General features: G+C 40.2%; 1 protein-coding gene across 1 annotated transcript in view; it reads right to left on the reverse strand.

Moving 5' to 3' along the window:
- The window catches only part of TBX15 (T-box transcription factor 15), a 129,047-nt gene that overhangs the window by 25,532 nt on the left and 86,660 nt on the right, over positions 1-16,855 (reverse strand). The window contains exon 6 of the mRNA XM_004581863.3: positions 4,523-4,587. Within this exon, the coding sequence (XP_004581920.1) occupies positions 4,523-4,587 (65 nt within the window). The remainder of the gene's footprint in view (positions 1-4,522; positions 4,588-16,855) is intronic.

The raw sequence follows: 16,855 nt of genomic DNA on the forward strand, positions 1-16,855 counted from the left end.
TGGAATTAAAAATAATAAAGATCCATAATTTTCCTTTCCTGGAGTCTTTATAATAACAGCAGTCTGGCAGGCAGAGCAAATAAGGTCTGCTCTGAGCAGTGAACACACACACCAACACTCAGACCGGCATATCCCAGCCAAAAAGGCAGGTTAAGGTTCCTTCTAAGCCAGAGAGGAGACACCAATTGAGATGCCCTCACACCTCCTGACCAGCAGCAAATCCTTCAATATTCAGCCAGCTTACTCTCAAGGTCACAGTGAGGTTCTGATCCTGCAAGCTGAATTCTCAAACTGATCAAAGCAGTCCAGTCTTCTGCTCTCTTTTTTTTCTTTTAAAGATTTATTTATTTATTATTTATCATTTATTAGTTATTTATTTTTGGAAAGGCAGATATACAGAGAGAAGGAGATACAGAAAGAAAGATCTTCGGTCTGCTGTTTCACTGCCCAAGTGGCCGCAACAGCCAGAGCTAAGCTGATCAGGAGCTTCTTCCAGGTCTCCCATGTAGTACAGGGTCCCAAGGTTTTGAACCATCCTCCACTGCTTTCCTAAGCCACAAGCAGGGAGCTGGATGGGAAGCAGAGCATCCAGAACACAAACCAGTGCCCACATGGGATGACGGTAGATGCAAGGTGAGCATTTAGCCACTAGGCTATCATGCCAGGTCCCAGTTTTCTGTTCTAAGTCATGCCTCTGTACTTCCCATCTCATATTTCTGGATAGGGGACATGCTCTGAAGCTACAGGACTTCCTTAACACTGCAAAAACATTCTTTTTCCTCTTTCAGGAATCAGGTACCTGGAAGCTTCTCTTACATCACCCATTGCTCCTTATCAGAGATCACCCCTGATCACACCACAAAAGTAGCTATCACTCCCTCTACCTCTAATCTGAAAAGCTTCTTCACAGTTACCAACAACTGACAAAGGTACCTTCTTGATGGCCTATGCAATACAGAAACTAAGTGGTCACAGCAAACCTGGAGGGCAAATTCCAGGGATAGTGTACATGTTAACAGGAAAGCACTAATTAAGGAACCAAATTCAAGCTCAGAAACACTGACCCAAAATTCTTTAAAAATAAAATAAAATGAAATGAAATAAGCAAGGGCCCGGCGGCGTGGCCTAGCAGCTAAAGTCCTCACCTTGAATGCCCCGGGATCCCATATGGGTGCCGGTTCTAACCCCGGCAGCTCCACTTCCCATCCAGCTCCCTGCTTGTGGCCTGGGAAAGCAGTCGAGGATGGCCCAGAGGATTGGGACCCTGCACCCGCGTGGGAGACCTGGAAAGAAATTCCTGGCTCCTGGCTTCAGATCGGCGCAGCACTGGCCATTGCGGCCACTTGGGGAGTGAACCATCGGACAGAAGATCTTCCCCTCTGTCTCTCCTCCTCTTTGTATATCTGCCTTTCCAATAACAATAAATAAAAATCTTTAAGAAAAACAAGCAAGAACTCCAAGTGCTAGGAAAAAAACAAAAATACACCCTACCATTGCCACTAAAGATGAAGAAGTTAGAAACAAAGAACGAAACGGTTAAAAAGCTAACGTTGGTAGGTTTGTCCCCTGGAGTAAGATAGTTACGTCTATAGCAGGAGCACTTTACTTTGGTCATGGACTATTTTGAAAAGGTGAATAAAGTTCTAGATTTCTCCCCAGAAAAAAATATGGAGGTATTCATCCCTACATACGTTTAGAAACCTTGAAATCCATCCATGAACTCCAAGTAAAAGATTTTTTTAAATGCCCTTGTCAGACATCCTGTCTTCACAAGTAGCCTGACATGAATGTCCTGCCCTCCAAGCATCACCATTACAACAGATGCAGTGGCTTTTTCATGAAAGACCAGCATCCATTTTGATCTATTTACCACTAACAGCATCTTCATTAAGCACAAGGGTATAGGATGCGACAGGATGCAGTGACATGGACATAAAACATACGCTGAAGAGGATGAAGAGGATAGCCCAACTTAAATGCAAGGAATAGACACTAATTCTTACCAGCTAAACTTTGAACATAAGGACAATCGTCTTATTTTAGCAAAGATTATCCAAACAGGCAAGTGTTGGCCCGGGGTCCATACACCTGAGTTTTAGTGGACTCTATCATTAGCAAGTTGCTTGATCGAGAACATATTGCTCAACTGTGTTATCCGTAAAGCAGAAGTTTAAGTATTATTTATTCAGTAGATACATTCTTTAAGAATCTAAGGTAAATACCACCTCATGTAAATCTAAATGTGTTTGAGGGCTGATGCTATGGCTCAATGAGCTATCAACATCCCATATGGTTACAGATTCAAGTCCTGGCTGCTCTGCTTCCCATTCACCTCCATTCTTTTTTCTTCTTTTTAAGGTTTATTTATTTTTATTGGAAAAAAACAGAGAGGAAGATCTTTCATCCAATGATTCACTCCAGAAGTGGCCACAACGGCTGCAGCTGAGCCAGTCTGAAGCCGTGTCTTCCACGTGGGTGCATGGTCCCAAGGCTTTGGGCCATGCTCAACTGCTTTCCCAGGCAACAAGCAGGGAGCCAGATGGGAAGCGGGACCACCAAGATTAGAACCGGCACCCATATAGGATTGTAGCACGTTCAAGGCAAGGACTTTAGCCACTAAGCTACTATACCAGGCCCGATCCACCTCCCTTCCACTGGCCTACAAAAGTAGTAGAGGATGTCCCAAAGCCTTGGGACTCTGAACCCATGTGAGAGACTCAGAGGAAGCTCCTGACTCCTGGCTTTGGATCAGTTCAGCTCTGGCCATTGCGACAATTTTGACAGTGAACTAGCAGGTGGAAGATCTCCTCTTTCTCTCTCTCTCTCTCTCTCTCTCTCTCTCTCACTCACTCTCTCTCTCTCCTTTTCTTTGTAAATATGCCTTTCAAATACAAATACATAATTCTTTAAAAGGAAAGAACATTTTAGAAATCTAAATGTGTTTTAAACATATGGTAAGAATTTTGAAAAGAAGTCCTGTTGTGGTGCAGGAGATGGAGCCACCACCTGCAAAACTGGCATTCCCTATGGATAATGGTTCAAGTCCCTGCTGCTCCACTGCTGATCCAGCTGCCTCCTATTGGAGAAAAAGCAGTGGAAGGCCTGCATCCATGTGGAAGCTCTGGCTTTCGTCTGGCTGAGCCTGGCCATTGCAGCAACGTGTCTAGTAAAACAATAGAAAACTCTCTCTCTTTCTCCTTTTCTATCTTCTTTTTCCCCTTTCACAATTTTGACATTTTAAAAGAAATAAACCTTTACAAAATAAGATTGGAATAAGTGCGTTCATAAAGTATGTCATAAAAAATTATCACCACAGCTATTTTAGTGTACTAAATATTTAACAAAATTATTTTTAGGATGTTTTTAGTTTATCTAATAGTTATTTCTGAGATAATACAAAAGATAACTCCTGGGGGAAAAATATAACATGTCATTCAGAAGTAAATAAATGCCCCCAAAATAATGAAAAATACATGATCATTAATGTAAACATTTGTTGACACACATGTCACATTTACTCATCCAACATCATTTCAATAAGATGAAATTTTCTGACTGAATAATCCTAGGTAAATCTGGTTTCCTAGCCTTTTCAGCTCTCTCTTTTAACTTTCCAAAGTAAGAGATTTTCATTTTATATAGAAAGGGAGGGACAAGAAAAATTTACAAAGCAGAAAAAAATCAACTAGAAAACCATCATAGCTTTTAAGGCCATTTGCAGTGAGAAGTAACAGCCTACAAAGCTCAGCAGTTCCAAAGGTTCTCACTGTATAATAACTTAGTTCTAACAATGATCAAGAAAAGTGGTGCTGGGCCTGCTGTTGTGGCACAGGATGTAAAAAACCACCAACTGCAATGCCTGCACCCACTAGGTGCCCTGGTTCAAGTCAGTCGCTTCACTTCCAATCCAGCTTCCTGTTAATGTGCCTGAGAAGGCAACAGAAAATGACTTAAGCCCTTCAGATCCTGTGCCCATATAGGACACCTGGAAGAAGCTCCCACCTTCAGACTGCCAGTCCTAGCTGTCAGGGCCGCTTGGACAGTAAGCAATCTCTCTGTGTAAGCTTCTCCCTCTAACTCTCTAACTGTGCATTTCAAATAAATAAAATAAATCTTTTATAAAAAATAAAGAAAAGTGGCACTGTTACCACTGGAAATACATTACATATTTATATATAATGTGTTTATCAGGAAAAAATACTCCTTTGATAATAATAAATTATCATATAGTTTGTTTGAAGTGACCCAACTGTCAAGTATGACGTAGGGCAGGAAATATTGTCATGAACTTGATGTGGTGTTTTACATGCTATCAACAATGAATCTGGACAATTCCATCTTTAGGAGGCAATTTTTTTGATTCCTGAATCAGCTGTCTACTTCTCTTAAGCAACATCAACAGAGTGGCAAAGCACACGGGTAGTTTTTCAAGCTCAGGAGCCAAGAATCACCAGTCAAGTGTCAGAAAGCAAGGTCCCATAGGAAATAACTGTCAGTGAGTTTCTTCTTCAATTAGTCTTACCTGTTTCTTCCAGAATCTCTGAATCCTTTAGCAAAAGGGTTTCGGTCAATTTTTAACCTGGTGATCTAAAAATAAACACATAAACATGAATTATCTTTATGATGGTTGATTTCATTTTTTTTTTTCAGCTATTCATAGAAACGTAACAAAAACCATTCTGTGAATAACAGCTATTGTTTTTATTTAGTTTCTTTTTAGTTTGGGAATTAAACTGAAGCTTGATACAGGACATGGCCTGGCAGGCAGATGTGTGACCATCTGACTCACTTTTAACAACCAAGACTTGCCCAACGTGTGACTCCATAAACTCTCTTCAGCTCATTTTATTTGTCCCAATGTGGTGATAAATCACTTTCCTGGAGAGACATTGAAATGGAAAACTGGGCAATAGTCAAGTTCATGGTATGTGACACACAAAAGGCATTAAAAAAAACACGTGATGAATGAATGAGTAAATGAACAGTGGGCAAGTGAGCGAGCTATGAATGAATGGAGCCAGTTCAAGTCAGACAACAAAAGACAATCCTTCTCAGACTGAAAGACTCAAATAATCATCTTTATGTCCTACTTCTCTGAAGCTGTGCCTTTCCTGCCAATGAAAATTGCTCATTTAATGACCTGAAATGTCCACGCAAAGACAAAGTAAGTAGCTAGACTTGTGTCAGGTTTTACTGAGAGTAAATTTGAGACCAAATTGAGGCACGGTGCAGCACATCTCATTCAAGACTTATGAGAAGTCAGCCTCAGTAGGCTGAGCAAACCAAACACATACAAATGTGTCAGCAAAGACAGACAGGTTCTTGGGGACATCTGGGTCATTTCTACTCAGGACATAAATTCCACAATCCACTGCATTGCATCTTAGTCCCAACAAACACGACCCACCATTGTATAAATGACCTCTGTACCTCTAGAATGGAACGAGCCTGACCAACATATTCCATATGTGCTTAGTGTTTCTGCTTTTAACCTTGAACATGAGCAGCACTTTGATACCTTTGTGTCTCAACCAGATGTTAATGACTCACTATATTCAAGCAGTGGAGACAGAGCACATAGGTGAGGGCTAGGAGGTTCAACAAACAAGGAAAGGCACTCTCAATGGACCGGTCATTCCAAAGTAAGGAAATCTTACTATTTGAGACCATCTTCATTTTTCTGATTATTGCACAACTTACCACTAAAACAGCTAATGCTATTTCCTATGTTATCAATCTTTCCTAGTCCCTCTTCTATCTCAGTTCATCACAAATGGAATTTGCAAAAGCCAGAGTCTTTTAAAGATCTTTAAAATGCAATGTGAGATTCTGACCAACAGACTCCGATTTGAAAGAACCATTTTGACTTCAAGGTTATTTTTTCTCCTGAAACACTCCTTGCCTCTAGACGGGCACACTAATAATGTAGCAAAAGCAATTTTACATCTATTTTATAGACCAGAGCAGGGCCTGAAGGTTTGCTTTTCTGAAGTCCGGTGTCTGCCATGTGAATACTGTATTGAGTTTAAAGAGTATCACTGTTTTTCTGTGTTTGACTTAAAATCAGTTTTTTCTTCCTCCATAATCCACAGCAATAAAACATGCACCATATTTTCTTTTCAAGTTGGGGTTATAATATTTTATTTTCTCTTTCAAGTTGGCTTATCCTGTCCAGCTCATTTATGATAGCAGTTACTGATATATGATTGTGCTGCCATGTTTTGGGGGTCTCCACAGACCCTAATAAATATAATGACATTCTACCTCATGGCCCTGACAGAAATGGCTGCAAACCTATCTTCCACAACTCCTTGGAATCCAGGCCAAGGGATCTACAAAGAAATTTAATAGACAAGTATCACCAAATGTGAGGAATAATGACACTTCTACACTCATATCAAAGTTTTAATATGAGATTGAGTATACTTTATGAAGAGTGTGTTTTGTGCCACTCATTATTCATCAAATGTTTCTTAATATACAAAGCAACGTGCTGGGCAACACGGGTGATACAGAAAGATGGACAGTACATAGATGGACCTGCAGTGTCAGATTTTACTCCACAATGCTTATAATCTAATGGGGGGGGGAACAGATATGAGCACTACATTACAATATAAAACACAAGGTGATAAAATACATAATCAAGGCAAAGCACGAGGACAGCTTGGAGGAAGGAGTAATTATTCCAAGTGGAAAGGCTCCGAGGTCTCACACTATAAGCAGTGTATGACCCAGGACTTGAGGCCATGTAGAATTTTAGTGAAAAATGTAAGAAGAAGGGAAAAGGACAAGAGAAGCATTCTGTAAAGCCCTGTGTAAGCCAGAACATCAAAATGGAAAAAAGCAATGCATATTCAAGAAAAATTGAGGAGCCCAAATCTACCAAGCCTAGACAGGAAGAGGCTCAGTGAAAAAGAAGGCCAGAGAGAGGCTAACAAGAGGCCACATGGTGTAAAACTTTCATTACTTGGGCACTGCAGTTACTCAGCAGTAGGAAAGAGCAATTTCAACTAAACAAACCAAACAAGATCACAGTTAATGCTGGTACATAACAGCAGCTACAAATACAAAGGAAAACAGAAACAACATTTTGGAGAACTAAGGTGATGCATTCTTAACCTCAATAATCCTTAGTTTAATCCAACAGTTCCCACATTAAGAGCAGCCCACTTGACCCAGGCCCCAATAATACAGGAAGAGAAGTCGATGACAGCAGAGCCACAAGTCTTACTGCCCTATGACAGTCATGAATATGTTAAAGAGTGAATTCTCATCAGATAAAAATTGAGAGTAACAACCCTGCCTAGCTCATACCCCAGTGGAGTATGGGAAAGAAGTAGACAAAAGGAAACGGACCTTATGTGTCTGAGCTCCCCCATTCAAATCAAACTCTAGCAGTGAGCTTGGACTCACAGGGAACCAACAGGGTGACTCCCATACACAGCTTGGGGTGGCTGCAATCAAGTAAAGCTGCCATGTGGCCTGAGCAAACAGAAAGACGACAGAGTGTGAATCTCCAGGCCTTCCCAGCCTTCTGTAGTGGGGAAAGACTCAGATGTGCTCACATGGTATGGCAAGGAAGGCAGATTGGCCATGTCACAGAGGAGCTTCTGTATTGTCAGTACCCAAACAAAGGATCTGGGTGAGACCCAACTAGAGACTCAACCAGCAAGGGAGACCAACAAGCCCTTGCTGAGGCCACAGGCAGAGCACAACCAGGGCACTCCCTTATCAGTACAGCATATCAAAATCAGGAACCCCAGAACAGTCCAAATCAACACCTTCAATCAGGGAGCCCAACTGACCAAAACACGGGCCCCCAAGCAGCCATGATGAACTCAAGTCTCTTATTTTGACCCTGCAAAGAGGATACAGTAACAGAGAAGAAAAAAATTAATAAAAAACCTCACTATTTACTCAAAATAAGTTTACATGACAAGATATTTAAATCAAAATAGAATTGAAAAGCTACAGTTCTTGCTACCTTATTCCAATACAGTGACCATGGCTTTCATGAAAAGTAAATCTTAAAAAAGTTTTTTAAAATGAGGAAAAAAACCCACAAACAAATATGTATATGTATATACACACATACACACACACTGTATGGAATAACTACTCAGCTATTTAAAAAAAAATGAAATACAATTGATTGTTTGCGGCCAAATGGGTCAAACTAGAGACCATTGTGCTAAGGGAAATGAGCCAATCCCAAAAGGTCAGATATCATGTTTGCTCTAATATAACACCCATTAAAAATACAAAACAACAGCAACAGCAACAACAAAGAGGAGAATAAACACATATAACCCCACAATGGAAGGCTGCAATGGAGATCAGAATACCAGGAATCAAGGAAAATCAACAGAATGCATTTCTGCAAAAGAATGCGGGTAGACATACATCTAATTATAAGATATTGTACCCTAATGAGGCTCAATGTTAACAAGGTTAGGGGGAGTTTTTCACATCATCCCAGGGAATGGCTCTTTCCTTTTTCAATTTAGAGTAAAATGATGTCAAATCGAAGTATTTTACCTGTGATTTTACCTTTTTGCACTTCCTAGCTATATGCACCTTTCTCAACAAGATCTTGTGATGTAATTTATTTATCAATCATCCATAAGAGACTGATTGTAATCACCTGAGATTGTTAATGTCCCTTTTATCACTGTTATTGATGCCTCTCATAAATACTGATGTGCTAGTCTTTATTGTACTTTCATTAGTGCCACATGGGTCACACACCAGCATCTACTCCTACAGGAAGAATCTTGACACTCTTTTTCACCAACCTAGCATCATGCTGATATCTTTGTTACATGTTCATTAACTTCATGTGGATGAAAGTTCATTATTTTTCTCCCCGTTGTGGACTATGTACACTGGCTCTATATTTAACAGAATACATAATGGAAGTGCAGCAGAAATTGACATGTTCATAAGTGGAGACAGAGAAGTATGTCTCTGTGCATACAGTAGAAGGATGGGTCCCGAGCAAGATGGCTGATGGCTGATAATGTCCTGATGACCAGATGTTGAACTCTCCAACACTGTCCACACCTATTGTTGGGAGACAATTCAGTGACAACATGATGGATATGTGAAACTTCACGAAAGACACCCGTTCTAAAATTGGAAGGGAAATCATTGGGGAGAGGAGGGAACTTAGGGAGTGGAGAGGGGAAACCCCAGTGTCTATTAAACTTTGTCATAAAGCAAAATAATAGTAAAAAAGAAAACTATAACTTCAAGCTAATCATGAGAAAGCATCAGATGAATTTGAATCAAGGGACATTTTATAACATATTTGCTGATAGTTTTAAAAGTGGCAAATAATGAAAGCTAAGGAAAGTCAGAGGAACTATCACACATTTGAGTAGAAAAAGAAAACCCGGTGAGTGCAATGTCGGATCCTGAACTAAACCTTGTAACTAAATAAGAGTATCAGGGATCAATGTGAAACCAGTAAAATCTGTTGTTTGGTAATTAGAAAAAATGAGTAAAAAACTTCTCACAAAAGAGAGAGTAATTAAAATTATGTGAAAAATCATCTATAGAAAATCATATATATATACATGCACACACACATTACTCTTGCATGTGCCTATAATTCCTTTTAGTCTGCACTTTTACTTTGCTAATAAATCTTACTCCTGGGGCTGGTGCTATGGCATAGCAAGTTAATCCCTCACCTGAGGTGTTGGCATCCAATATGGGCATGATTCCCAGCTGCTCTACTTCCAAGCCAGCTCCGTGCTAATGATCTGAGAATGGAGGATGGTCAAAGTCCTTGGGACACTACACTCACATGGGAGACCCAGCGGAAACTCCTGGCTTTGGATTGGCTCAGCCCCAGGCCATTGTGACATTTGGAGAGTGAAACAGTGGATGGAAGATCTATCTCTCCTCTCTGTATAAAATCTGCCTTTCAAACAAAAATAAATAAATCTTTAAAATATAAATAAATAAATCTGATAACCATTAAAATGAGAGGATTGCACATATACATATGTATTCATAAATTATATATTCATGTATGTGAAAATAAACATATCATTACATACTCACACTACATATATATGTATATGTATGCATGCATATGACGCATCTAAGAAATTTCCAGTGTTAAATAATAATGACAGTTAGCCCCAAACACAGCTGTCTGTCTCCACCTTCTCGATCTTAGACAAGATGCTCCCCTGACTAACATATTTAAAATAGTCTTAGAACTGGTATTCCTTTGATTTTGCTCCATCCGATCTCTGCTCTACACAGACGCCTGAGGGATCTGTGACACCACATAGCTAGACCATGTCATCCTCTTTAGTGGCTTCTATTGGTCAGCTTTGTATCCAGGCTCCACCAGCCTCAGGGCCAGCACACCTTGGCCCTGACTCACTCTCTAACCACACCCACTCTCCTCCCCACTAACCCTCAGCTTCGGCAAAACTGAACTGCTCTCAGTGCCGGAAGGCATCAAGGTCTGACCCTTCCCAGCCCCTCAAACTTCCTGCTCCAGATATTCTACATTTCATATAGCTGACTCCTCAACCTATGTTTCCATCTAAATGTTTACTGGCAGATTATCTTCGCTGATTATCTCTCTAAAACAGAACCTTTCTATTCTCCTTAACCACACTCTTTTTATTTCCAACTTTGTTTTAAAACAAATTGATAAATATATTTTCTTATTTATGTTTGTATTCCTTCATTTGAGAAGCAGAAACAATGAGAGTTTTCATTTGCTGCTTTACTCCCCAACTGCCTACATTAGCCAAGCTTGATCAAGACAAAGTCAGGAACCTGAAATTCAGCCAGGTCTCCCATACTGGTAGCAGGAACAAAACTACCTGTGCTATCATCTGCTGCCTCCCGGGGTCTGCATTAATAGGAAGATTGAATTGAAATTGGTGCAGAGACATGAATCCACATATTTTGATGTGATGTCAGCATCTTAACAAATAAACCGAAACTCAGCCCTACATATTTATTTCTTAACATACTTATTCACTGCCCCTCAGGACCGAAAGTAAGAACTCTTATTTGGGCATCTGGCACTGTGGCACATGAGCACCAGTTCAGGAACAGATTGCTCCCTTTTCAATGCACCCAAGAAAGCAGCAGAGGATGCCCCAATACTTGTGCTCGTGCCACTCAGGAGGGAGACCTGGACAGAGTTCCGGACTCCTGACTTTGGTATGGCCAGGCCCTGATTATTGCAGTCATTTGGGAAGACATCTCTCTCTTTCTCTCTCTCTCTGTAATTGTACCTTTCAAATAAAAAAAAATCTTTAAAATCATTTTTTAAACTACATCTATGTTATATACCATTTTACTAAACAGAACCTAGAATGACACACTTTTCATTCACAATGAAGCAGTTAATGAACTAATGAATTAATTAATTAATGACAATGTATAAATCAGAGCTGGCTAGTCCCAAAACCATAACAAGCTTTGGGAAATCTAGACCAAACACCTCTCTCAATTCTACTTGCTTTCACTGCATACATTATAGACAAAATCTTAAATATCCTTCCAGTCAGAGCAAAGTCCATTAGTAATTTCCTGTGCAGCTAAAGCTATTCTACAGCAGTTATGTTCAAACTTGGTCCAGTGATAATGAAGACATGGAAAATACAGAGATTGTCAAAGTGTTTTTCTTCACTGATTGTATTTCCATCGCTTTACACTGATCTGTGTCATCCGAATTATTGAAGGCTGTGCACATAAGGGGTGGTTGTTGGCTTGCCACCTTTAATTTCAATCATTGTCATTGACTTTTCTGTCCAGGAATATAGAAGCAGTTAAAAATGAAATATAGTTTACAATGTACAGTACAGACACAAATAGCACAGCCTACAAAGGAAATGAAACTTGAATATCCTGAGTATGGTTTTACAGCACCGAAGTTAAAAGAGCCTACCTTATTAACACTCTCTTTGCTATTTTTATTCTTTTACCATGTGCCTGAAAGACTTTCCATCGGGGCACAAAATATAAAATGAAAAATATTAGCCTGCATGAAAAACAATTCTGCACTGATTTTATTGGAAAGTTAAAGTAAAACTGGCACAATAGTTTAGAATATAATGAGTGACTCAGAAAATGATTTTCTGGCTGTGGTTTCAGACTTCCTATCTGGTTCATGTAGCCAGTTCTCATCAACAAGACTGTGTTACCTGAAGAAACTATGTGCTTTTTAAATCTAATTCTGTGTTTCGGGGGAAAAAATTACCAATGTTCTCCAGTCTTTTGCCCTTAAACCAGACAAGACTTTACACTGTAAATTTCCCACTAATTCCATGAAGACATGTTGATATCAGCATCCTTAAAAAAAAAAAGCAGAGTCCAATGTCGTGATATTACAGGTAAAACCACTGCCTGCAATACCAGCATCTCATATGGGCACTGGTTCATATCCCGACTGCTTCTCTTCCAGTCAGAAAACATGGGAGACAGAGATGGAAAAAAAAAGAAAGCAACGTATAAAATAATGCATGACAATAGAAGCACATTCTCCACATTTCACTACTACTTGTATCTAAAGAAGTAGACCACAGATACATAAGGGAACCAATAGTGGAGGTGAATTCACTAGTCATTCACTCAAATATGTGGTTATTCAGCAACTAGATAGATAGATAGATAGTGCTGTGCACTATGGGGTAGAATATCTTAGAATTATGGACATGTGCTTCAGAATATCATAGACCAATTCTGATACATTCCCCAAGATCTGAAGAATGAAAATCAATATTTCTATTTTCTATTCTGCCAAGTGAAGTGAGTTAATCCCTATGCATTCTCTCCCATTACCCTATTTTATGAAATAGGTGACATCTTTGAATCACAAAAGTAGAAAAGACAAAATGGAATACCATACGGTCTATTAAGCTGATTGTTTATAGCAAGTCCCTACATTGTCTTTATTATTCTGATTTTCCAGTGGACCATTAAAAAAAACCTGCTATACAGAACGCTACTGATTCAGACCAAAGCAATGATTTGCAAATAATACTGACATGGTGTGCTTCATGAAAGAAATCTTAGCCTGTCAGCTGGAATTTGAATCTCTTCAGTTCTGACTGGCAGTTTATACCATATTTCATACACAGCACAACGTTATTCTTAAAAACCCAAAAATGTAAAGAGGAAGATTGTACACAAGCACGTAGCTTCCAACACAGTAAGAGTTGTGAGGCAGAAGGCTTGGGAGAGGTTGAGCAGTAAAGAAATTTGCAACATAGTGTTTTTACCAAACTTGAAGATGTGGAGGGGGTAGATAGATAAAAAGGAGTGGGAAATGCAATCCTGGAAATAGAAACAGTATGTGTGTGCAAACACAAGGCAGCTACAAAGCCCACATAACAGCAAAAACTCAACTTGCTGAATGCACTCTTGTGGATGTATGATGGGGAAAGAGAAAAACTGAACCTAAATAGTTGTCATCAGCCTTAGAGCACCTTTGAGACATTTGGTGCCCAGCAGTTGAAACACAGCTTGAGATGTCCATATACCAGATCAGACTGCCTGAGTTCAGGTCTCAGCCCTGCTCCATATCCAGCTTCCTGCTAGTGCACACCCCAGGAGGCAGAAAGTGATGGTGCAAACTACGTGGCTTCTTGTCATTCATATGGAATTTAGTTCCTGCATTTGATTTTTTGCCTGCCATACCCGAGCTATTGCATGTAATTTGGAAACAAACCAGCAGATGGGATCTCTCTCTCTCTCTCTCTCTCTCCCACCTCTACCCTTCAAGTAACTTGGTAAATACATACAGATATAGTTTTTTTCTCTCAAAAATGACACAAACAGCACTATGCTTTAGACACATGTAGCTTTCGGTGCTGTAGGAATTGACTTGTGAGACACTAAGCTTGCCGTTCAGATCCTAATTGGAGGCTATTCAAAGTCCACGGGCAGTCAGTCCAGAACAAGGACAGAAGCAGTGAGTTTGGGAAGAAGAGATTCTGTCTGTAGACATGACTCAGCTTCCTACAAGATGGGATGTGGGAGAGAGGCAAGCATCTAGCCTGCGGAATGTGGCCGAAGGCACCAAGGACACAAGTTTTAACAGCAGGCAGGGTTGAGAAGAGTCACAACAGTCAGAATAGTTTGAACTATTTTGTTTATCAGCAAGAAAACACCAGGTTCTCATCTCTCAAATATGGACATGCTAAATATGTGTTCAGCTAGAATGTTGTAGAATATTTTTAAGTTTATCAATATGAATTTCTAGTAATTTTCACTGGTTGAAAATCATGTGTCAGTTGCCTCAGTTTGAAGACAATAAATTTCTCCAAATCCTCATTTTAAAAATAATGTAGAGATGCAGGAGCAATAGCACAGTAGCTTGAGCCTTCACTTGCAATGTCCCATTGGGGTACAGTTTAAAATCACACCTGTATCACTTTAACCCAGCTTCGTGCTGACACATGCTGGGAGGCAGCACATAATAGCCCAAATATTTGGGCCTCTGCCACCCACATGGTAGACATGAATGGAGTTGGATTCTTTGGCTCCAGCCTGGCCTTGTCCTTGCTGTTACAGTATTAAAGTGCCCCTGAGGGCCCGGTGGCGTGGCCTAGCGGCTAAAGTCCTTGCCTTGAATGCCCCAGGATCCCATATGGGCGCCGGTTCTAATCCCAGCAGCTCCACTTCCCATCCAGCTCCCTGCTTGTGGCCTGGGAAAGCAGTCGAGGACGGCCCAAAGCTTTGGGACCCTGCACCCGCGTGGGAGACCTGAAAGAGGTTCCAGGTTCCCAGCTCCGGATCGGCACAGCACCGGCCGTTGCGGCTCGCTTGGGGAGTGAAACATCAGACAGAAGATCTTCCTCTCTGTCTCTCCTCCTCTCTGTATATCCGGCTTTCCAATAATAATAAATCTTTTTAAAAAAAAAAACTGTCCTTGCTTTTGAGCAGTGAATCAGTGGCTAGAAGATACCTGCTCTTTCTCAATCTTTCTTGCTCTCCCTCTCGATCACTCCTTCAAGTAGATGAAAATAAATAAGTAAATAGGCTTTACTAATCATGCAGAGAAATAATGGAATAAATATGAATGCCAGAGTTATAAGAGACTTTGGAAGGCATCTGTCAACTCCTCGTTTTCTAGAAAAAGACACAGAAGCCTGAAAAGAGAAAATAAACTTCCCAGAGAAACATTTTAGCATGCAGGATGGGTGTCCTGTTTCCAATTGTCTTTCCCATTACTGTCTGTGGAACAGAACCCTACTTCTCATTGGGAGGACTGGGTAGCTTTCCACTGTGACTATATTTTCTCTATTGTCCCTCCTTGCTTATATTCCTCCAAACTTCCTGAGAACAGTGATGATCCATCACTGACTCTCCTCCTGTTCCTATTGCATAAGCCTCATAACAAATCCCTCAAAAAGAGTGAAGTTTCTCCATAAAATATCAACTGTTGTCATTTTAGAATGCCAAGGGGGTAAAAACACAGTAATATATAAATATGACTCCGAAAATTTATACCACAATCATCTACAAAGACAAATCTGAAAATTGATGTTCGCTAACAGCTCTGACCTATAGCATGCAGACTTCAAGATTCCTGGGAAAAAATCTGAGTGTATTATTTTACACTAGAAGACATAGTACTATATTAAATCATATCTACACAGCCACAGGGAATGTTCAACAAGCATGCTTATGGATTTGTCCAGGGATTGGGGCTTGTCAAACAGGCAAAAGCTGTTATCTTGATCTCAAAATGAGCAGAATTTAGTATGACTCATCTATTTTGAATGTCAGCACATTATGAATTCATCAACATGAAAGATCAAAGTAATAACCTATTGATCCTAATCATTCCTAGAGCCAGTGTAGCTCCTCCAACTCTCAACGATGTATGTATTCCTTAATAAGCAACTAATTCCTTAAAATTGCCTCTACTTTCTCCATCTCCTTTGTGCCTGAATAGATTAAACCATTAAGAAAGATTATTAATTGCTGTATGCCAGGCTTCTGAAAGCCACCTGCTTTCAGCTAGTCCTTGGAACTCCTTGAAGCAGGCATATTTCCAGACCAGAAAACACAAGTTGAAAGGGGTTAAGAAACTTACTCAGGGTCACACAATTTGTCAGTAAAAAGGTCAGAAATCAAAACAGGTATGTCAACTCGAATTCCATGTAAATCATCACAATCTGGAAGTAAACAACAGATTTAGTACCTGGACATTGAGAGACCATGAGAGGAAGTACGGTAATGAAGGGAATTTCAGACACCCGTGCTTCGTCCTTTTCAATTGTCACAGTGAGCTACAGCTTTCTAGTTTCAATTCAGGTTACAACAATGGCTCTCCTGGCCTCCACAACTGATGCCAATAAATGGCTGATACACATACGGAAAAAGGCTCATGCTCCCTAGCCATCAGGGAGACACAAATGAAAACCACATTGAGATTCCACCTAACTCCAGTGAGGTTGGCCTACATTCAGAACTCTACTAGCAACACCTACTGGCATGGATGAGAGAGAAAGGTACCCTCCTTCATTACTGGTAGGAGTGTAGGCTAGTACAATCACTGTGAAGTCGGTATGGAAGAGGCCATGAGAAGTGAGAATAAATCTGCCATTTGACCCAGCTATCCCACTTCTGGGAATATTTCCAAATAAAATGAGATCTGCCTGTGAGAAAGGGATCTGTAATCCTATATTCACAGCAGTACAATCTGCAAAAGCAAAGATATGGAAAAAACCCAGATGCCCATCAAAAGAGGAGTGAATAAAGAAACTGTGGTATATCTACTCCACGGAATACTACTCAGCCACTAAAAAGAATTAAATTATTCAATTTGCTACCAAATGGTCCCAACTAGAGATCATTATGC

This window comes from Ochotona princeps, chromosome 2 (genome assembly GCF_030435755.1).
Source record: "Ochotona princeps isolate mOchPri1 chromosome 2, mOchPri1.hap1, whole genome shotgun sequence".
Taxonomy (NCBI): domain Eukaryota; kingdom Metazoa; phylum Chordata; class Mammalia; order Lagomorpha; family Ochotonidae; genus Ochotona; species Ochotona princeps.